General features: G+C 38.6%; 1 protein-coding gene across 2 annotated transcripts in view; it reads right to left on the bottom strand.

Annotated features, from left to right (window-relative positions):
- LOC140205170 (uncharacterized) overlaps positions 1-22,659 on the bottom strand; it is a 56,371-nt gene that overhangs the window by 14,566 nt on the left and 19,146 nt on the right. For both annotated transcript variants that reach the window (XM_072272464.1, XM_072272465.1), the window contains exons 5-9: positions 16,487-16,909; positions 10,871-11,248; positions 8,270-8,581; positions 5,615-5,938; positions 2,001-2,312 (exon numbers count right to left, since the gene is read on the bottom strand). In XM_072272464.1, coding sequence (XP_072128565.1) covers positions 2,001-2,312; positions 5,615-5,938; positions 8,270-8,581; positions 10,871-11,248; positions 16,487-16,909 — 1,749 coding nt within the window. The remainder of the gene's footprint in view (positions 1-2,000; positions 2,313-5,614; positions 5,939-8,269; positions 8,582-10,870; positions 11,249-16,486; positions 16,910-22,659) is intronic.

Genomic DNA, 22,659 nt, shown 5'->3' on the forward strand with positions numbered 1-22,659 from the left:
AGAGGCCAGAGAGTAGTGGTAGATAACTGCTTGTCAGGTTGGAGGCCGATGACTGATGGGGTGGTAAATTGAATTAGTAAGAATGCAGATGATACCAAGATAGGTGGCATTGTGGATAATGAAGTAGGCTTTCAAAGCTTGCAGAGAAATTTAGGCCAGTTAGAATAGTGGGCTGAAAGATGGCAAATGGAGTTTAATACTGATGAGTGTGAGGTGCTACATTTTGGTAGGACTAATCAAAATGGGACATACATGGTAAATGATAGGGCATTGAAGAATGCTTTAGAACAGAGTGAGCTAGTAATAATGGTGCATAGTTCCCTGAAGATGGAATCTCATGTGGATAGGGTGGTGAAGAAAGCCTTTGGTATGTTGGCCTTTATAAATCAGAGCATTGAGTATAGGAGTTGGGATGTAATGTTAAAATTGTACAAGGCATTGGTAAGGCCAAATTTGGAGTACTGTCTATAGTTCTGGTCACCGAATTATAGAAAAGAAGTCAACAAAATAGAAAGAGTATAGAGAAGATTTACTATAATGTTACCTGGGTTTCAGCACCTAAATTACAGAGAAAGGTTGAACAAGTTGGGTCTTTATTCTTTGGAGCGTAGAAGGTTGAGGGGGTTAGATAGAGTTGACGTGGATAGGCTTTTTCCATTGAGAGTAGGGGAGATTCAAACAAGAGGACATGAGTTGAGAGGGGGCAAAAGTTTAGGGGTAACGTGAGGGGAAACTTCTTTACTCAGAGAGTGGTAGCTGTGTGGAACGATCTTCCAGTAGAAGTGGTAGAGGCAGGCTCGATATTGTCATTTAAGGTAAAATTGGAAAGGAATGGAGGGTTATGGGCTGAGTGCAGGTCGGTGGGACTATATGAGAGTAAGCTTTTGCCACAGACTAGAAGGGCCCAGATGGTCTGTTTCCATGCTGTAATTGTAATATGGTTAGATACGATTTACATTTTTCTCCATAACCACTCCACGAACTGTTCCGTGGCCCCCGCAACTCTAGTTTAAACCATGCCCCCCCCGTGCAACATTTGCAAATTTTCCCACTATTTTGGACACTCTCGGAGAACAAAACTCATCAAGAAAAGAGCCAGGAACTTCTTCCTTCATTCGGGGGCACTACGCCACTTATTTGGGGCAGGAGAATGTTGTCGAAGTTTCTAACTGGCGTCAAATGCATGCACTTGTGTGACCATTAGAAGTTACACTGTGCTTGGAGTGAGCTGTTTTTAAGGAGCATCAGTTGAATGTGCTTGTGTTTATAGAGCACTGATTTTTGTCACTGATCATTGGTGAGAAACAAGCAGTAAGACGATTCAGAACCGTTTTGCTTGCTGTGGTTTCAAGTATTCAGGCTTGGAGATACTAGGAACAGCCAGGAGTGAAAATGAAATGATTACACCACTTAACCAAGTTAAGAATGAAAAAGAGTTTGAAGGTATTGACAATCGTATAACGATAATGAAGATTTGGTGATTGCAGTCATCAATAGCATTGTATGAAGGCAGCCCATTGTCTGCACTGATTTTGTTCATTTATAATCAATCAAAAGAAGCAGCAATGTACACTGGATGAACTACTAGGAACTAATACAGTTTTATAGTACTGTAGTGGTATTGAAAGTGTTCTAATTTGTTTTGTATTTCATTTAAATACATAATTTGTTATTCAGTTAAATGGTAGTTTGTCTCTTACTATTTCCATGAAACTTAGGCTAATTGGGCAGCCACTTAACTGGACCAAATTGTACTGGTCTGATGTGTCCCAATTAACTGGACTCAATTGTACTTCAATTCAAAGCCCATCTTTTCTGCTATTAATACCTTTACTCAAGTAAAGGTTTATAAACTCACCTGGGCCCATGCTGGAAACAAGTATATGAAAACAAATTATGTTATTCAAAAACAATTAGCAGTTGGTTTTTTTACTCTGATAAATTCAGTTCTTGCTAACAAAATTAATAAACGTATAGGGTTTTGCACCAGTTTAACTTACCTGGAAGCGGTAAACGAAACTGCTTTTTAATACCATCAGATGAAAGTCCATTTTTCACCACAATGGCAAATTTCTTATTATAATGCAATGCTGTTGGTATAAACTCCAGACAGGAGGACAAATGATAAGATCCATCCTTTTCCATTACGGGGCTTGAATTTTTTACTCCTTTTAAGAAGGGTTCCTCATCCATTAGCCATTGGGTGGAAATTTCATTGTGAGAAAAACTGGTTACATTACATTTAAGAACAAGAGGCTGGCCATATAATGGATTTTCTGGCTCGAGAATGACATCAGAAAGCTTTGGAATTCCTATTTGAAGAAAAAGCAGACACTGTTTACTTACTGCTTTTGCTCTATATTATTTAAGCAACCCTGCCTTCTCCCATACAAATACTATTGTAATCAGATGAAATTTTATTGAAGAATAGAATTACCAGAATTCCAGGGAAGGAAAAACACTATTATATTCTGATTTAGGTACACTTTTGGGCTGTTAATCTGAAGTTCCCAAAAGAGCTGACTAAATTTAAAACTAATCAACTGACAATATATAAAAACACTTCAAAACAGCTTTTCTATGTGTTTCAGACTTACTAAATTGTACTTACTTAATTAGCTAGTAATCAAGAAACGGATCCCACTTACCAAAGAAATATTTGGAAAGCAAATAAAGATGCAAATGTTGGAATCTGAGAAAAGAATGGAACTGCAGGAAGAACTCAGTTGTCAAGCAGCATGTGCGGAAAGAGAAAATGGTTAACGCTGCAGCTGGACAACCCTTCATCAGAACGAAGAAGTAAACAAAGTTGACGTTAGTTTAAACAGCAGAGGAGATGAGGAAGGACAATGGGTGGAACAAACGGGGTGTAATGTTATTACTATTGAATGAATATTTGTGTAACACATTGCTAACATTTTGCAGTCTTGGTCCTGTTGATTCATCTGGCTTTCATGCTGAGCAGGCCAGAAAAGAAAATGAAAGAAAGGAAAGGAGTGGGTGAGAGGATGAAGCAGTATTGAAATTACAAATGGCAAGTCCAGATAAAAACAGAAAGAAAAAACAAGTTAACAAAAGTTGGTGGCCAGCCATTTCAATTCTACTTCCCATTCCCATACCTACATGTCAGACCATGGCCTCCTCTACTGCCAGAATGAGATCACACTCAGGCTGGAGGAGCAAAATCTTATATTCTGTCTGGGTAGCCTCCAACCTGATGGCATGAACATTGAGTTCTCTAACTTACGTTAATTGTCCCCCTTCACCATTCCCCAATCCCATTTCCCTCTTTCACCTCTTTACCTGTCCATCATCTCCCTCTGTGCTCCTCCCCTTTGCCTTTCTTCCATGGTCTTCCAGTATCTATCAGATTCCCCCTTCTCCAGCCTTTTATTTTTTTTTTATCAATCAACTTCCCAACTCTTTACCCCCCCTTCCCAGTTTCACCTATCACCTTGTACTTCTTCCTCTCCTCCCCTCCCCCCACCTTCTTGCTCTGACTTCTCATTTTTTTACCAGTTCTGATGTCCTGAAACATTGACTGCTTTCTCTTTTCCATAGATGCTGCCTGGCCTATTGGATGTGGAGGTATATTGGCCTTCTACATCTGGCCCTTTTATATTGTACATCCAATAGTCCAGCTGAGTTCCTCCACCATTTTGTGTGTGCTAACTAGAGTTGGACAATTCAATATTGAGATTCAACTTGGGTTAGATAGCTGAAACATCTAACGTATTGTCACATGACAAAATTCAGTTCACCTCATTGATGCATACTTATTTTTATCACTGTGTGATATTCTTTGTATAATATAAAAGGGCCAGACATTGCAGAGAAGTCTTCATACCCAGAATTATGGTTTGAACTTGTCCCACACATTTGTTTATTTTATCCAGATGTAGAAGGCCAATCTACCTCCACATCCAATAGTCCAGCAGCAACGGTAACTATACCAGGTCCCAAATCTAAAGTAACCCCAACCATCTATGACAGGCACAAATGGAGGCAGAATTTTTACAGGCAGTAAAAACATAAAATTTCTTAAACTTTTTAATGTTTCTAACACCCAGAGTTAATTTAAAAAATTTAATTATACAAGATCAAGAATATGAACATAAAACAGTTTAAAGCTTTAAATGGATAAAAATTAATAATAGTGTCAAGATGGTTGTTGTGATGCATCTAGTGTGGTAGTGTTTGTCACTCTTACTTTCAGCTTCCACCGCTGGCTCACAGTCTCGCGAAAAGGATACCCAAATGTGTAAATCTCTCCCTACCAGTACATGGCCTCTCCAACAGCAAGCCCCAAGCAGTGCCTCCTCATTGCAAACACATGGAAACTGAACTCCTTTTGGACTCGGGCTGAACTACAGATGATGGGGAGGAGGTCTGGTGTCTGCACACATAGCACGCAGACCCAGCAGCATATAGAAACGCCTTGGTGCTTGTGAACCAGATCCCCAGCTATAAGTAAATAGCCCCATTGCCTTGTGGGCAGCCTCAGGAGAGACAAAGGCCACGGGAGTAAACCCAGACAGCAAATCCGGAGTGGAGCCCTTAAGGTGGCTGGACAATATTGAACATTCATCCGGCAGCTCCTGCAGCCATACTTGTGCCAAATGTATTGTTTCATCGGCTTTCCTTTGGACTACACTGGTGAGGCCAAGAGAGGGATCTTGATGACTGGGCATCTCAGGATCTCCATTATCTTCTGTCCAGGCTTGTGATGATGGTCATCACTCTTTTCCTTCAAGACAGATGGATGCCAACCAATAACATAAAAAGAAAATAATTGATAGAAGTTCCTTGCCTGCTCTTTAACCCACTTTAAAAAGAATGTGATCTCAGATCCTGAAGCAGGTTGGATCTGACACAGGATTCAAGTGGCAATCCCCTATAATAATGCTAGCGAATCTGAAGCAGTGGCTTGAGTCTCTATTCAAACTCCATGGAGAGATCAGTGATGCAGCAAACTATTCCCCAAAATAGCACCAGGGAGCCCTAGCAACACTGAGTTCCACCACAGGAATCTAGCAATAAGGTGAAGCAATTTCCCAGGAAGATGCCAAGGAATCCATGTAACCTCTAAGTTACATCACTGGATTCCATTTGGAGTGCAGTTAAAGAACAAATCAAATCCCCAGAATAACTGCAGGGTATCATCCTGGGCCCTATTAGTAATTCTAAAGCGTCTGCAGCAGCTGGCTAAACTTGTGGTCTTCAAATCAGCCAGTGACTCTTCACCTTCCATTTTTACAATGTGCACTGAATGTTGTTATTTCCAAACAAAACAGCAAACAGTCAGCTGGATCAGGGCATCTCTCTTTTGTTTTTACTTAATTACAGAAATTTTTTAATAAATTCTAATTTCTAATAGTTTAAATGCAATTTCTTTCCCAAAATTTGACTGACAAGTAGAGAATTTTACCATAAAGTTTGTATATCATGATTTACTACATGTGTATTTGTAGTCTTTTAATAAAAACACACACATTTCAGTGTAACAATTTTGTACTATTAAATGTGTGAAATTTTGACATGTTGATAGCTATAGAAATATGTAGCTCTCTAAAACAGTATAAATGTAGAAATTAAGAATACATTGAATTCATACCTCCAAGATGCAATGTGTGAAAAATCCTCGTGGGTCTGTGAGAAGTTGGAAAATGAAGAGCCTCAACTTTGAAATCAATTTGACGATCTTCTACTGAAATTATGTATTTATATCGACTCTCTCTGTAGAAGAAGCCGGTATTTTTATCTATCTCTGGGGTGGTAGAAATTATTTCATTATCATCAATCTTCTTATCATTTTTGAACCACATAAACATGACATTCTCTGGAAAGAAGCCATAAGCAACACATAGGAATGTTGCTTCGTTTCCTGGCTCTGGGTATTGTGGTTCAACCGTCATGTTGTCCATTAATGGAGAAGATACTGTAAATATCAAAATAAATTGTTAAGTGAAGTGGTTTTACAACCTACTTAAATAACCCAAACAAAATTATACAAGAAAACAGTCACAATTATCTTGAATTTGAGCTACTAAGATTAGCATTTCAGCATGAAAAAGTATTGGACTTGCATTACTGAGAAACCTTTGGGCTGAGATGAGTCTGTAGCCAGACAAGAGATAGGGAACATGGCAGCTCCATCGCATCCATCAGAAGGTGCAGAATGCAGAATGACATCACATAGAGCCACTGCCCCTTCTCCCCAGCATGTCTCTTACTGGCCATAACATTCAGAATGCAACCTTAAGCCGCATAATTCAGTGCTAGACAATGATATAGCTGCTACACATTCCCTTGGTGTCTCTCTCCAGGTGGCTATGAGGCCATTTCAACTATTTTAATGCTGCTGCAAAAGTCTAGTTTCTCAAAGAGATTTCAAGCACAGCTGAAATTGGGTGTGTGAAGGGTGGGTGCAGGGGTTTTCTCTGTGTCCCCAACAGAATGGAGCTGCCAATAACACATCCATATACATTCCTATAATAACCCATTTTAACTATAATTATTCTACTCGTATTCTCATTCTTGAGAATGTATTGACTCATAAAGCAAGGTGGCAGTGTAGTTTCTCAGTCCACCTCAGTCCAAACTCTCTTCTCATACTTTGCCCTGATCAATGTCTCAATCACAAAGCCTCACATTTTTTCCTCTGATCTGTTTAAAAAAAACTCTTAATAACTTCTGACAATCTCCTTGTCCCTTTGTCTACCACTCCGTACACTTTCACTCTGCTTTACAGACTTGAATTTTCTCCCAGTGCTAAATATTTCCTTTCCCCACTTCCTCTTTTAATTAGAATAAACATATTTCATTTGTCAGTAGAGTGCTTGCTCACTCAATTTAAGTGTACCATGTCTCAACAGAACAATCTCAAAAGAATGCTAAATCCTATGAATCAAGGCCCTTGCTACCCATACAACTTAAATCATAGATTTAATATGTTATTTGCTTGTACCTGTATCAATTTGATCAAGGATAATATAGAGAACTCAGCTCAAGTATTTAATACCGATAGATATACATCTAAATCTAACTTCTTAAATTTTCTCAGCAGAACCACATTCTAAACATATTTCATGTTTGATAAAACCAACAAAGAAAACTGAGCATTCTTCCTCCAGTTTTGCCAGCAGTGAATCCAGAACTTAGAATGGATCGGTGCATCAATCTAATAGGTTACCCATTATACTAACAGTAATTAAATTAACAGTTAACTAATTTGTGTTCTACAAGGGTTAATGAAATTTTGCAAACTAAAGATTTTTAAAATTTGTATCAAACAAACCAATGTGCTTGTGAAGCAATAATATTTTACCACATTGCAGATTACCATTATTATGCACTATACCACTCTATGCAGGTAGTGGACATCATGTGACTTTCCATAATCACACAGAAAAAAAATTCACTCCTAAAACTATGCACCTTCAGACAGGGAAGTTATAAATAAAGCCAGCACAGAAGATTCAAGAAGCAAACAAGTCTTCACCCAACTCACATGGTCTTATTGAAACTGGATACAAATCAGAAAAAAAGTTGCATTTACGGTCAATCGACTTATAAGCCACCCCAACAAGCTGATAGATCCATAGAGTTAAAGATCAGCTGGATAAAAATGAGGGAGAAAAAAATGGAAGGATATACTATTTTAGATTTAGTGGTAGTGTGTCTGTGCGGATGCTCACATGGTATGTTACCAATGGCAAAGGGCCACTGGGGCTGATTGCCCCAATTCTACCATATAGAAGTTTTACTTTATTCTGTAATTGTGATTTTTTAAATTGGCGTGGCTTTAAAAGTTGAAGAGTTAAGTTCCTCGTATACCTTTTCCAACTTTGTCTCTATAGTAACATCTAATTATCGAACTTATTCTAGCCAACAACCGAGCAGCCTGCCCGGGATTGGATTTTGACCCTCAAAGATTGCATCCATATCCATATACCTTTCTGCTTTCTTCAAGAAAAAACTCACTGAGATATCTGACTAGATTTCAAGTTGTGAAAATAAAAACTTCGAGTGAAAAGATAATTTTCTGGTCCCATAACAAGTGGCCAATCTTAAACTGTCCAAAGTTAGCTTTTCCAGTTTGACCAGCCATGAAGCTGAAACTAGAATGTATATCAGAATGAACCTGATAGATTATCCATACCACCAACAATAATTTAACAAAAGCTCCTGCATGTATCCATTTATGTTCTCTAATGGCTATTGGAATATTGCAAAATAAAAAGTGTTAATAAATAAAACATTTACTCACTCAATTTAAACAATTTACAGCTAGTTTTCTTGGTGTCTGTCATACTTTCATGCTGGAATTCACACGTTAATAACTTTCCCAAATCTTCTCTTTCAGGAATAAATTTCAAATGACTTGTGCAGCTATAACGGCCATCTTTTCCCAAGATAGCTTCAGATTCAGCATTCATTTCCTCCAGTATATTATTATCCATTTTCCAGATAACTTTGATGTTTTTTGGGAAGAAGGAATATATTCGGCATGATGCATAACCAAATTCTTCTACAATTGGGACTTCAGGAACGATTTTTATATCACCACATTTTGGGATTGCTAAGCAGCAAAGAAAGGGAAAAATAAACCGTAAAAGATTGCGACAAACTACAGGTTTTGTTTAAGAACCAGCTTTAGATGGAATCATTAAAAAGAGGATACTGATATACAGTTTGATGGGGCTTTTGTAGCACATTCAATAGATCACTGAAGTATTATAGATAGCTGGAGAAATCTGAAGACTCAAGTCCAAACCCTTCATGATACTAGGGAAAATTAAACTCAGGTAATTAAATAAATCTATACTAACCATAAACAGTACAGAATAGGAACATGCCTTTCACTCCACAATCTTGTGCCAATCAAATTTCATAGTCAAATGCCTAACAAAACTAATCCATTCTAACATCATGCCAACCACTGAAGTTAGGCTTACTGGCCTATAATTTCACAGTTTTACCTCTCTCCTTTTTAAAATGTGGAGCGACATTTATGATTTTCCAGTGCTCCAGCACCACTCCAGAAGGGTCTTGCTATTAACAGTGCCCTGTCCCTTTGCATTTGAATTTTCAAATTGAAACACATCACATTTGGCCAAAGATAAACTCCATCTGCAACTGATCTATATCCCACTGCATCCTTTGCTAGTCAACTATTTTAACCAAAACACTGCCAATTTGCATATCATCTACAAACTTCCTAACCCATCCATCTACGATTTCAACCAGGTCATTTAGGTATTTGGCCAATAACAGAGGTCTCAGTATGGATCCACACGAATACCAGTCACAGACATTCAGCAAGAATAGGTCCTGTCTACCACTATCCTCTCTCTTCTAGGGGCACATAAATTCAGAATTCACCATGGATCCCACATATTTATATCTCTTCAATGAACCTCCTCCGAGGGACCTTATCAAATGTCTAAGTAAAATCCATGTAAACAACATCCACAGCTCTATCTTCATCATTTCCTCAAAAAGACTTAATCGAGCTAGTTAGACACAACTTGCACTGCACAAAGCTGTGCTGATTATCCCTCAATATGGTTTTCCAAATGCTCATAAATCCCATCCCTAAGAATCCTCATCAGCAAGTTCCCTATTAGTGATGTGAAATTCTCCTGTCTATTGTTAGCAGGATGATTCCCATTTCCTTTCTTAAATAATGGAACCACATTAGCTACTTGACAATTCTCTGGGACTTCACATGTGGCTAGAGAGGACATGGTCAAGATCCCAGCAATCTCATTGCTTGCCTTCCTTAATAATCTGAGGCATATCCCATCGGGACCTGGGGATTTATCCACCTTAATGTTCTTTGAGAGAACCAATAAACACTTGTTCTTTATCTCAACATGCCCTGGTAAATTAGCATGCTCCACACTGGTGTCCCTACCCTCCTTGTCCTAAAGCTTTGGTATTCCACCTGAACCTAAGATGAATACCTGGATCCATGGAAATAGACAAGCTTTCTTTCAGCCTTATATCATCCAATTCCTTGACTCAGCCCAATTTTGGCTTAAACTTTTACTGAGAGACAATAATTCTAGCCTCAACTACTGCAATGATTTGTGCCCTACCTCTGATTCCTGCATTCAGTAAATATTAGCTTATTTAAAACTATTTCCTGCACCTTAACTCTTGTTCCTTCACCAATAATAACTACTTTTCATTTCCAGACAGCAGTGTCATTGGCAGTCAGGACTTCAGCCACTTAACTTGTATATGTTATGGAACTTGCTTCAGAAGCTTCTGAGGCTCTGTGTCATCTTGGTGCCTTACAATTCACCATAAAACCTATCAGATCTTTAGCTTATTCTAGTTATGGAACAATTAAGAGCCTTTGGAAGCATTTCTCTGCAACTCACACATTCCAACAGTTCTGTTAATGTAACAACAAGGGTGGCAAATGACGAGAAGATCAGAAACACAGCAGAATAAAAGTGAAGATGAATTTTGCATTAAAACAGAGGGCACGCTAAAACATTGGTCAGAAATAATCAATAAATTAATAACTGATATAATTATTTCATATTTTAATTATTACCAAGTTAATACTTTATCCCCACACCTTCATCGAGATCTTAAAATATAGATTTATGTTTTTGTTAGCACAAATTAGAGGTCATTGCCTGTGACCTCTACCTTAATATCTTAAAAAAAATCATACCATAAGAACAATAAATTATTTGGCTGTAAAACAAGGAATTTGGTGTTAGTGCCTAAATTAATATGTTTAAACCTCTAGAAGTTCTTTCTGGGCTGATTCCAAGATAACCTAAATATCGTAGTTAAAACAATAGTAAAACATGATACGCAAATATGAACTAATACATTCTGACTGTACCTTTTACGCTTAGTGTAACACCCTTCTGTATTTCTGAACCTGTGGACAGATGTTCAGCTTCACAAATATACTCTGTATCATGGTCTTCCTGAATGGTTGGTATAAAAGCAAGAACACTTAAGATACTGTAAGTATGGTCTTCGTATGTCACCTCATGTAGGGTGTGGGAATATTTGGGAAGATTTGTTTCATTCCCAGCAAAAGTTTCTTGAACTCGTGGTACATATTTCACAATTTCTTTCAATTTGTCGTTCTGCTTCTGGTACCAAGTGATAGCCAGTGGTCTTGGTTTAAATCCATCAATTGGACAGGACAATGCAATCAATTCTTCATGAATGATGCAAGGAGGTACTAGAATGTCTGTCATCTTTGGTGCAACTTTTTTTATTGAGAAGGGAAAAAAAGGATAGAATATTTAATGTCGTCAGCACACAACATTGTCTTATTTTGCAAAAGATAAAATAGACTGAGAGGTTTATTTATTAATTAGATAAATAAACCTTCAGTTTTTTAAAATCTGTTGCAAACAGAGTATAAATAAAAATACAGCAATTTTAACAGAAGCTGCACCTTTCTGTTAAAATTTACTGCCAAGTACTTCAGGCTTATAAGATTTAACTACAAAAAAGACTGCAAATTTTAAAAAAGATATAGTAATACAAAAAAGTCAAAAGACAAAGAGAAAACATGAGTGAAGATCCAACAACTTCAAAAAATCTGTTACTCTAAGACACTGTATGTGGGGTGATTGATAAGTTTGTGGCCTAAGGTAGAAGGAGTCAATTTTAGAAAACATTGCACTTTTTCAACATAGTCCCCTCCTAAGGTAGAAGGAGATGAGTTATACAGCTCTCGTTACCTGCACATGCAGTTCACTCTCTGAGTGATTATGCAAAAAGTTTGGTTAATAACTCATCTCCTTCTACCTTAGGCCAGGAACTTATCAATCACCCCTGCTGTGGACACTTTCTGAAGGTCCAGGATCCATATGCTCCACGACCGCTGGACTAAGTGTATAAATGTAGGAGGGGGCTATGTTGAAAAATAAATGTGCTAGGTTTTCTAAAATTGATTCCTTCTACCTTAAGCCACGAACTTATCAATCACCCCTCGTACATGGCCATAAATATAGGGCTAAAAAGTTATTGTTAACTTACTTATACAAAACCTGTATTCAACATTATAGCTCTTTTACCATATCTCTTACAAACTTCTACTCTCCAGAGCCTACAATCAAATTGTCGTACACAACTGAAACTGCCGCTCTTAAAAAGGATTCATCCAACAAGTTAATCTAATACAAATGTGGTCTCACCAGAACTTAGTTGGGGATCAATCTGAGTACATGGCAGTTATCATCTTCTCCTACCTACTTGCAAACTAAAAGTGTGATACTATCCTGCACAAAAGGTCATGAGAAAGATAACATATGCAACAGTTTACAGACATAAAAAACATATTAGGTAATGTTGCTTTTTGGAATGAACTGGATAGTAGTTGAATTCAATGCTATTCTTACCTACAGTTTGCAATGCAATTTGAGTGTCTACAACGTGTTAGACTGATAGTTGCAAAGTACAGAAACTTAATTCCCTGTGCCTCTCTCTAATTCTCTCTTGCTGTTCTGGAGTATTTGCAAAATGCTGAATTTAAGTTGATGAGGATTTATTTAAAGTCAGTTCAGTCAGGAAACAATGCAACTGGAAATCTGTATCCTCCCTTTTATCAAGCTTTCCACAATCATTCTCATCAGTTCACTGAGAAAATCTAGCCCATAGAATTGTACTTGGCTTAGTTAAATATTTTGCAAAATAGAACTGAATTCAAATGACATCAAAAACAGAATATCAATGTGAGTATATCATCTCCACCATAATTGCTGAACTAGAAACAACTGAGCAACACTAGACCTTTGAATCTCTCACCCTTTTAAAAACTCTGCATTCCTATTTTTTCTACAATGGATGACTTCATATTTTTCTGTATTATATTCCATCTGCTATGTCCTTTCTCTTTCACTTAGCCTATGCTATATCTAGCAGAGGCCATTCTGTACCTTCCTAACAACTCACACTGCCACCTCCAGCTTTGTTTCAACAGCTAATTATGGATATATTGCACTGGGTCCCCTCATTCAAATCACTGATATAAATTAGAAATCAGACTTATTATCATTGATATAAGTCATTGCATTTGTTGCTTTGTAGCCGCAGTACTGTGCAGGCATAACAAATGTTGGTTGGCTGATCAAAGTAACAAGATGGTTCGTGGATCATTCAGAAATCTGAAGGCAGAGGGGGGAGAAAAAACTGATCCTAAACTGATCCTCTGAGATGTTGTTGAAACTGTTCACCCTTTCCAGCACTGAGACCACAGCGAGGATTGGTCCATGTTCTCCCGAAGACTACAATCAATTTGCTGGTCATGCTGATGTTGAATGCAAGGTTGTTGCTGCTTCACCACTCGACCAGTTGATCTATTTGCTCCTTTATGCTTCATGTCTATTCACATTTTTTGCAATATCTTCAGCTCAGACATTCCTTACAAGAATATTTAAGTAATTCTCCATGTATACAAGACTCTGACCCGTTGGACATTATTTTAAAATGAACCCTTTAGTGAAAGGTTTTATTCGAAAAATTTAAAATTTACTATTACAACAGGATAACTATCCTTTACTTAAGATTAAGCAAGATTGGGAAAGAGAGCTTAATATGATCTTGATAACAGAGGATTGGTTGCGAATTCTGAAGTTGGTCAACTCTTCTTCGATTTGTGCCAGTCATTCTCTAATTCAATTTAAAACTGTACATCGTTATTATTTGATAAAGAAGAGATTGTCTAAGATATTTCCTAATGTAAATAGTCAGTGTGATAGATGTAAAACTGAGATAGCAACATTGACACATATGTTTTGGTCGTGTTCTGTATTGAAACAGTTTTGGAAATCTTATTTTTTCTACAATTTCTAAAGCTTTAAAAATCAATTTACAACCTAATAAATTGACAGTTTTGTTTGGTATAATTCCTCAATATATTCATGGTATTTCTATATCAGACCAACACGTTTGTCACATTATTGGCTAGAAGGGCTATTTTATTAAAATGGAAAGATGCCTCTGCTCCCACTTTGATACAATGGTTCTCTCAGGTGACGTTATGTCTTAGTTTGGAAAAAATTAGAAGTCGAACTTTTGATCCTACATTTGACTTCGAGAAAAGGTGGGGGTCTTTTATCCGTTATTATCATTTGATTTGAGTTAATTAAGGTGGTCCTTTTCTGATGCTTGGATATATGGATTTGGTTGACGGAATGATGTCTTTTTTTATGGAAGCTTGTATGGCGTATAGCTCAAACAACAGGAATTCTGCAGATGCTGGAAATTCAAGCAACACACATCAAAGTTGCTGGTGAATGCAGCAGGCCAGGCAGCATCTCTAGGAAGAGGTGCAGTCGACGTTTCAGGCCGAGACCCTTCGTCAGGACAGGGTCTCAGCCTGAAACGTCGACTGCACCTCTTCCTAGAGATGCTGCCTGGCCTGCTGCGTTCACCAGCAACTTTTATGGCGTATAGCTCCCAGTTTGTGCTCCAAATGGTTTTCTTTCCCCCCTTTTTTTGTTATTAGGGTTTTTTTTTGTTTTAGTTAGTAGGGGTTCTTTTTTCTTTCTTTCCTTTTTCCAAAAAAAATAGCTTTAACATCTTGTTTTTTTTTATTATTATTGATATATTGTTCAGTCTTGTTGATAGTTTAACTCTTATTCTACATATGGATATGTTGTCTTGATTATTTTGATGTATTTTTCTTTGTTGTTGATTTTCAATAACAATTAATGAAAAAGATTTAAAAATGAAAATGAAAATGCTTTATGTCACCATCTGAGACTCTGCCCACGACAATGGTGTCAGCAGTGAATTATAGATTACACTTCAACTGTACCTAGCCAGGCTGTCATGAGTGCGGGGGGAGACGAGCAGTGGGCTAAGCACACACTCTTGGGGTACACCTGCGTAGATTGTCAGGAGGAGGAGATATTAAATTATAAACATCTGATGCCCCAGGATTGATCACTAGAACACTGCAATAGTCGGAACCTCCAAGCCCAAAAATGACCTGCACTCTTTTTCCCCCTCTCTATTACATAATTCACAATTCATAGATAAACATTGCTTCCAATCGTGTGTGCTGTAATTTTATGTAATAATTGCTCGTTTAGTACAGTACCTATAGAAAGCCTCTCAAAATCCAAGTATACCTGTCCTCCAAATCAGGTGACACTAGTCCTTGTTGGGATACCAGTCAGTGCATATTGTAATAAAATGGATGATAGAAAAGTGGAGGGCTATATATGAGGGAAGGCTTAGATTGATCTTAAGAGTAAGTTAAAACATTGTCACAACACATGATGGACTGAAGAGCCTGCCAAGTGCTGTTATGTTCTATGTAATAGCATTTCCTCCTTGCAGACAATCAACACAGGCATACCTCAACTATATGTGCTTAGCCTACCGCTCTAATCCATCTACACTTATGACTGTGACTAGGTACATCTCAAATGTTATCTCTAAATTTAGTATCACTGTTGAGGGCAGAAACTCAGATGTTGAAAAGGAAGTGTACATGAGTGAGATGGATTGGCTGGTTGAGTGCAGTCACAACAACAACTTTGCACAAAGCATCAGCAAGACGAAGGAACTGATTGTAGTCTTCAGGAAGGGGAAGTCGAGGGAACACGCACTGGTCCTCATTGAACAGTCACTGGTGGAAAGGGTGGGCAGCTTCATGGTCCTGGGTTTCAACAAGTCAGAGGGTCTATCTTGGGCCCAACACATTGTTATAATCATACAGAAGGAATATCAGTGACTCTTCTTCATTAGGAGTCTGAGAAGGTTCAGTATGCCACCAAAGACTTGCAAATTTCTACACATACTGTATAGAGCATTCTCACTGGTTGCATAACAACCTGACATGGAGCCTCCAATGCCTCCGAAAGAGATCCAGCCAGTTTCTTTGCGGGGATAACCCTCCTCATCGCTGAGGAAATCTTCAAAAGGAATAGTGCCTCAGAAAGGCAGCATCAATCATTAAGGACTCTCACCATCTGGGACATGACCTCTTCACATTACGATCATCCGGGATCAGGTAAAGGAGCCTGAAGACCCATGCTCCATGGTTTAGGAACAGCTTCTTTCTCTCTGCCATCAGATTTCTCAATAGAACACGAACTCATGAATACTACTTCCTTACTCGTCTTTCACTCCATTTGTTTATTTTGTAACTTGCAGTACTTTTTATTTCATGAATATGCCAGAGATAATAAGCCTGATTCTGAAATTAAACACTGGTAGTGCAGTGCTTACAAAGCAGTTAAGAATAAACAAGTGGATGGAGAAATTTGTAACTTCGTGTGTTCATTGTAATTTTCTAATCAGAATTATGTTTAATATCACTGGCATACTATGCATTGTGAAATTCAAAAGTAGTGCAAAAAAAGAGAGGACAAAGATACCGATCCAGTCATGATCATTTCATTTTTCGCCCTTCTGAAACCATTCTACAATGAAGTAATTTTACTAATGACAAATATTCAGTTATTTTCATTGCTTTCTTACTTACTTCCTTCAACTTTTAATGTGATGGTCTTAATAATAGGCTTTCTCAAATTGCTACTATGCAAAACTTGAAGTTTAAGAACAGCTTCATTATCTCTCTCAATTTCAGGGCAGAAGATAACTTCACACTTCAGACTGGAGGTACCATCACTGTTGTTTGTGACAGCTGACATCTCAAATGCAAAAGCTTCCACTGGACATTCATAATCTGAAATAAGTCTCTGCTGATCGATCTCCTCAGGTGCTTTCAAGTTCTCAGACGGAGAAGTCCACTGGTAAATGCTATGTTCTGTTCCGCCATTTATTTGTAGAAACCATTGAATAGAAATATTTGAAGGTTTATATCCAGATATCTGACAAGTCAGAACAGTTTCTTCCAAATGTACAATGCGTGGAGGCTGGCTGATATCAGAAACTTTAGGAGGTACTAGAAAAATATTTTAAAAAGTTATTCTTTTTTGCAAGGCAATTTTGTTACTTTAAAGCTATCAGAATAATTATACAGCTTCACCAAACATCTGCTCACATAAATATCACCAGACAATGCATAGTTTAACGCTGCACTAAATAAAAAAGTATGAAACAATTGAGTCTATCCCAATTATGGTGACCTCTAAGTTTAAAAACAATATAAATATTGACCCACAAGTAGATCAGAGACAAAGATGAAGCCAAAGCAGTGAGAAATGTCAGGACAGAAGAACTGGAAATGCAGAGGCTACTAATGCACAGTGAAAGATAACAAACCACAAGAGTCAAGAAAAGATAGACACAAACAAAAAAAATAATCGGGTCATGTGTGAGAAATATCAGTTGACAGAGAAATCAGGCTGATGCAAGCCAAGTCTTAAGGCACAAGCTTCTAAGAGGGGAGAGAGATAGCAAAATAGAGACAAATTTATTGCATGCAAACAGGCATGCTTTAGTGGATTGAGCACAAACAATATAGACAAACCTGTGAGATCAAAAGTTTGGAAGATATTTGTTAGAGTGAGTTTTTTTGGGTAGATAATTTGTTTACACTTAAATGACTTTGGCCACCAGACTTCTATTTGACAAAGTACTGTGGATTGAGTCCACAACAATGCGCTTCCTAAAAAGGTGTGAATACCAGATGCTTCTGGTGCCGTAGTTTGACCAGATGCTGTAGTTTCGAAGACAGTATTATCTATACTTTATAAATATTAATTGTCTTCTATGTTAGCACATAAAATGCCAAATAAATGTATTATGTTTTTAACTTGCATTCCTAAAGGCTGTGGAAACCAACCCAGACATGTTAGCGTCGGAAGGAAAGGATGAATTCAGAAGGTGTGATGTTTTGTATGTAGCCTCAAAAGGAAGCATTGTCTATGCATTACCTATAACTTTTTAGGTAGTGATTGCCTTTGCGTTTAGCATATAAATATCGAGCCCACATTGGGCTAGCAGCCCTTTCTACCGAAAGCGCCTCCGTCCGTATGATGCCTGCTGTACCTTGTTTTGTTGAATAAAGAAGCTGCTTTGTATCTACCAGTGGCTCTGTATCTCCAGTGATTTCATCCACACTACAACATCTGGTGTCAGGAGTAGGATGCTTCGTGATCCATCGTGTGGCCAGCATTCCTAGCAGTCTAAGTTGGTGAGTATTTTTCTAAAATAACACTCACATTTGGATCTGTTCAGTCGGTGGTGCACGGGTACACAAAGTATCACAAACGCGGAGAGCTGAACTGGTAGATGTAAACGTAGTGTGTGCGTGTGCATGTGTGTTTATTTAAGTGAGGAATCTTTGCATGTTAACTTGGTTAACTTGGTGAGACTTGGACCACCAGTTGCGAAAGGTGGTAACCAACAGTACAGTTCGAGACGCCAGAATAGGGAGGTGCATACTCGTTCGGGGAGCTGCATTTTAGTGTATGCGTTTGCAAGTGTGATGCAAAGGAATACAGCAGGCATCATGAGTTCCGGCACTCAAAAGTGGCAGATTGTGGAATACATACTCTGCGGTTTTATATTTTGCGTACTGTGGGAATTAGTGTGGGGATATCTCAGGAAGAGGTTTTACCCAGATAGATCTACCAGAATGGCACCTACTGAGATCAAGCAACGTCAGGTTGAGAACCCTGATGATTTGAGCCAGCCCTTGACCTTGATTATGACTATTCATAAGCCCTTCACCCCCGGGGAGAAACAGAGCATCTTGTCTGAGTTGCCCTCAGTTAAAGTCACCCATGGGAATTCAGAATTCTGGTGCAAGCTCGAGGAAATGGTTGAAATTCACCAGATGCACCCTAAAGATATACACGTGTTAGTGAAAGCGAAGTGCCCGAGGAATATGTGGGACAAGATGGCCCGGGGGGTGCAGGCTGGTACGTGGGCAACTACCAGGAGCGCCAGTAATGAAGAAAGATATCGCTCTTTTAACGGGGAAGTGAGGCAGTGGCTGGAGGGAGGCAAGAGTAGCTGGGGAACAATAATGGCAGTGATTCAAAAAGCTGACGAGACAGGTATGGGTTATGCAGAATGTAAATATCGAGCATATGAGGAGTATTCAGGGTTGGATAATCCAGGGAGGGACGACCCAGTCTTGCTAAAAATGCTGAAGGAAGGCCTGAGCTCAGCCCAACAGGAAGTTGTAGATTTAGGCATAACGGTGGGGCCCAACTACTCTGCGATAGTTTCGTGGGCCAGTGAGATAGACCAAAGAAAATGCAACAGAAATGATAAAGTGTGTATAGTGGATGCAGCTGCTGTGATGTCCCGGAGAGTTTGTTTTGCTTGCCGGCAGTATTCACTCAAGCATCATCATGTGAAAGCCATTTTCCTTTATAGGAATCCACTTTTCTTCACCACTTGACTAATCGGATCTCATCACACTTTCAACAAATTGCCATGTCCACATTTACAATGAGTACTATCTCTGTAACAAAGCCACTTGAAGAAATTTAGCAAACAGGTTCCCACAAATTACTCATAATTCATTCTGAAATATTTTTGCTTTCCAGAGCTAATATTTCTAAAAAAACTGAAATAAGGAATTTAACAAATAGTCTATTTAAAAATATTCATGAATGCTTTACATTAAAATTATTGGATATGATGCCTGATATACTTGCTCAGCCTCAGCTTGGAAATTATCCATTTTATCAAATCTAGGATTTCAATCTTGTGCAAAGCATTGTATTTCCCGGGGTGTATTGGTCACAGTCTGGCCTACCATGAGCTCTTTTTATTCTCTGTGTAACAGCACATTTCCACTTTTTGCAATCAAGGGATTAACTTTGTGCATTGATTTAGCTATCGGGCAGATCTGCTTTTTTTTCTCTGATCTGTGCAAGTGTGAAACTGTACAAATTAATCAAAATGCAGCAACTCCCATATGTCGTCAGCAGGTGGGGACACAATAATATGGATGCTTTATGTGCATTGCATCCCTAATGCAATAAAATGTTCCAATCGTCTTCACAGAAGCATTATTAAATAAAATGTGACACAGAGCCACATGGAGTAATTGAGGATAACCCTTAGAATGTGGCGACATAGGATTGGAAGGCGTAGAATCCTTGTGGGTAGAGGTAAGAAATTGCAAATGTAAAAACACCTTGACAGGAGTTAAATACAGACCTTCGAACAATAGCCAGGCTGGAGGCTACAAATTACCATGGAAGATAGAGTAGCAAACGCACGTCAAAAGGGCAATGTTACAATAGTCATGGGGGAGCTCAACATGAAGGTAGATTGGGGAAGTCAGGTTGGTGCTGGATCCCAGGAGAGATAACTTGGAGAATGCTGACAAGATGGCCTTTTAAAGCAGCTTTTGGTTGAGCTCACTAGGAAGACTGTTATTCTGGATTGGGTGTTGTATAATGAACCAGTTTTGATAATGGAGCTTCAACTAAAGGAACCCTAGGGAGGCAGTGATAATGTGATAGAATTCACCCTGCAATTTGAGAGAGAGAAGTTAAAGTCAGATGTATCAGTATTAAAGAGGAGTAGAAAGGAATTACAGAGTCATAAGTAAGAAACCAAAGTTGATTGGAAGGGGACAGTCACAGGGATGACTAGAGAGCAGCAATAGCTGGAGTTTCTGGGAGCAATCGGGAAGGTGCAGGAATAGATACATCCTAAAGATGTAGTATTCTAAAGGGAGGATAACATAAAGACAGCTGACAAGGGAGTCAAAGGCAACAAAAAAAAAGGGCATATAATAAAACAAAAATTAGTGGGAAGTTAGAGGATTGAGAAGCTTTTAAAAAACAACAGAAAGCACCAAAAAAGGCCATATGGAGCAAAAAGATGAAATATTAAGGTAAGCTATATCAAAGACAAAACCAAACATTTTTCAGATATATACAGAGTAAAAAAAGAGCTGAGAGTAGATATTGGACCACTGGAAAATGATGCTGGAGAGGTAGTAATGGGAGACAACCAAATGGTGGATGAACCAAATAAGTATTTTGCATCAGTCTTAATTGTGGAAGACACTAGACTATGCCAGAAATTTGAGATCATCAGGAGGCAGAAGCGAGTGCAGTTGCTATTACTAGGGAGAAGCTGCTTAAAAATCTGAAATGTCTGAAGGTGGTTCAGTCCCTTGCACCAGCTGCACTACACCCAAGAGTCCTGAAAGAGTAGCTTAAACGATTGTGGCATTAGTAACGATCTTTCAAGAAGCAATAGATTTTGGCATAGTTCCAGCGGACTGGAAAACCGCAAACGTCACTCCACTTTTGAAGAAGGGAGAGTGGCAGAAGAAAGGAAACTATAGGCCAGTGAGCCTGACCTCAGTATTTGGGAAGATGTTGGAGTTGATTGTTAAGGATGTAGTTTCAGGGTACCTTGAGACACATGATAAAATAGGTCAACGTTACCTTGTTTTCTTAAGGGAAAATCTTGCCTGACAAATCTGTAGGAATTCTTTGAGGAAATAAATAGGATAAACAAAGCAAGATCAGTGGATATTGTGTACTTGGGTTTTCTGAAGGCCTTTGACAAGGTGCCATACATGACCACTGCTTATCAAGATAAAAGCCCAAGGTATTAGAGGAAACACATGGTTAGAGCACTGGCTAATTGGGAGTTTTTTTTTTGATTGGCTGCTGGTGATTAGCAGTGTTCTGCAAGTGTTGGTGTTGTTACCGCTTCTTTTTATGCTGTACATTAACGATTGGAAGATGGAATTGATGCTTTGTGGCCAAGTTTGTGGATGATATGACAATAGGTGGAGGGACAGATAGTGATGAGGAAGCAGGGAGAATGCAGATGGACTTAGACAGATTGGAAGAATAGGCAAGAAAGTGGCAGATGGAATATAGTGTAGGGAGGTGTATGCTCATGCACTTTGGTAGAAGGAATAAAGGAGTAGACTATTTCCTAAACGGGGAGAAAATTCAAAAATCCAAGGTGAAAAGGGACTTGGGAGTCCCTGTGCAGGATTCCCTGAAGGTTAATTTGCAGTTTGAATTGGTGGTGAGGAAGGCAAATGCAATGTTAGCATTCATCTTGAGAGGACTAGAATATAAAGGCAAGGATGTAATGCTGATAATTAACATGGCACAGATGAGTCTCCACTTGAAGTATCATTTTAAGAAAGGATGTACTGACATTGGAGAGAGTTCAGAGGAGGTTCACAAGATTGATTCTGGGAATGACAGGCTTATCGTATGAAAGGTATAATTGAAATCCATTGAATACTGAAAGGCCTAGATAGAGTGGATGTGGAGAGCATGTTTCTTGTGGTGGGGGAGTCTAGGACCAGAAGACACAGCCTCAGATTAGAGGGATGTCTGTTTAGAACAGAGATGAGGAGGGATTTCTTTAACCAGAGTGGTAAATCTGTGGAATTCATTGCCACAGTTGCCTGTGGAGGCCAGGTTATTTGGTGTTTTCAGGTAGAGGCTGATAGTTTCCTGATTAGTCAAGGCATAAATGTTACGTGGAGAAGTCAGGACAATGGGGCTGAGAGGGAAATGGATCAGCCATGATAAAATATCAGAGCAAACTTGATGGGCCATAATTCTGCTCTTATGTTCTGTGGTTTTATGGATAGCGGCTAAATCTTGGGCAAATTCATGGCTCTTAAGAAGTATCATAGGGGGACTTCCGGTAGCGCTCATGGAGTGAAGTCGCGTTCTTGACTCACTCCATTACCTCTGAGTTTTTCTTCTTATGATCAGCTATATTTTAATTAACCAT

This window comes from Mobula birostris, chromosome 11, assembly GCF_030028105.1.
Source record: "Mobula birostris isolate sMobBir1 chromosome 11, sMobBir1.hap1, whole genome shotgun sequence".
In the NCBI taxonomy this organism is placed as follows: Eukaryota; Metazoa; Chordata; class Chondrichthyes; order Myliobatiformes; family Myliobatidae; genus Mobula; species Mobula birostris.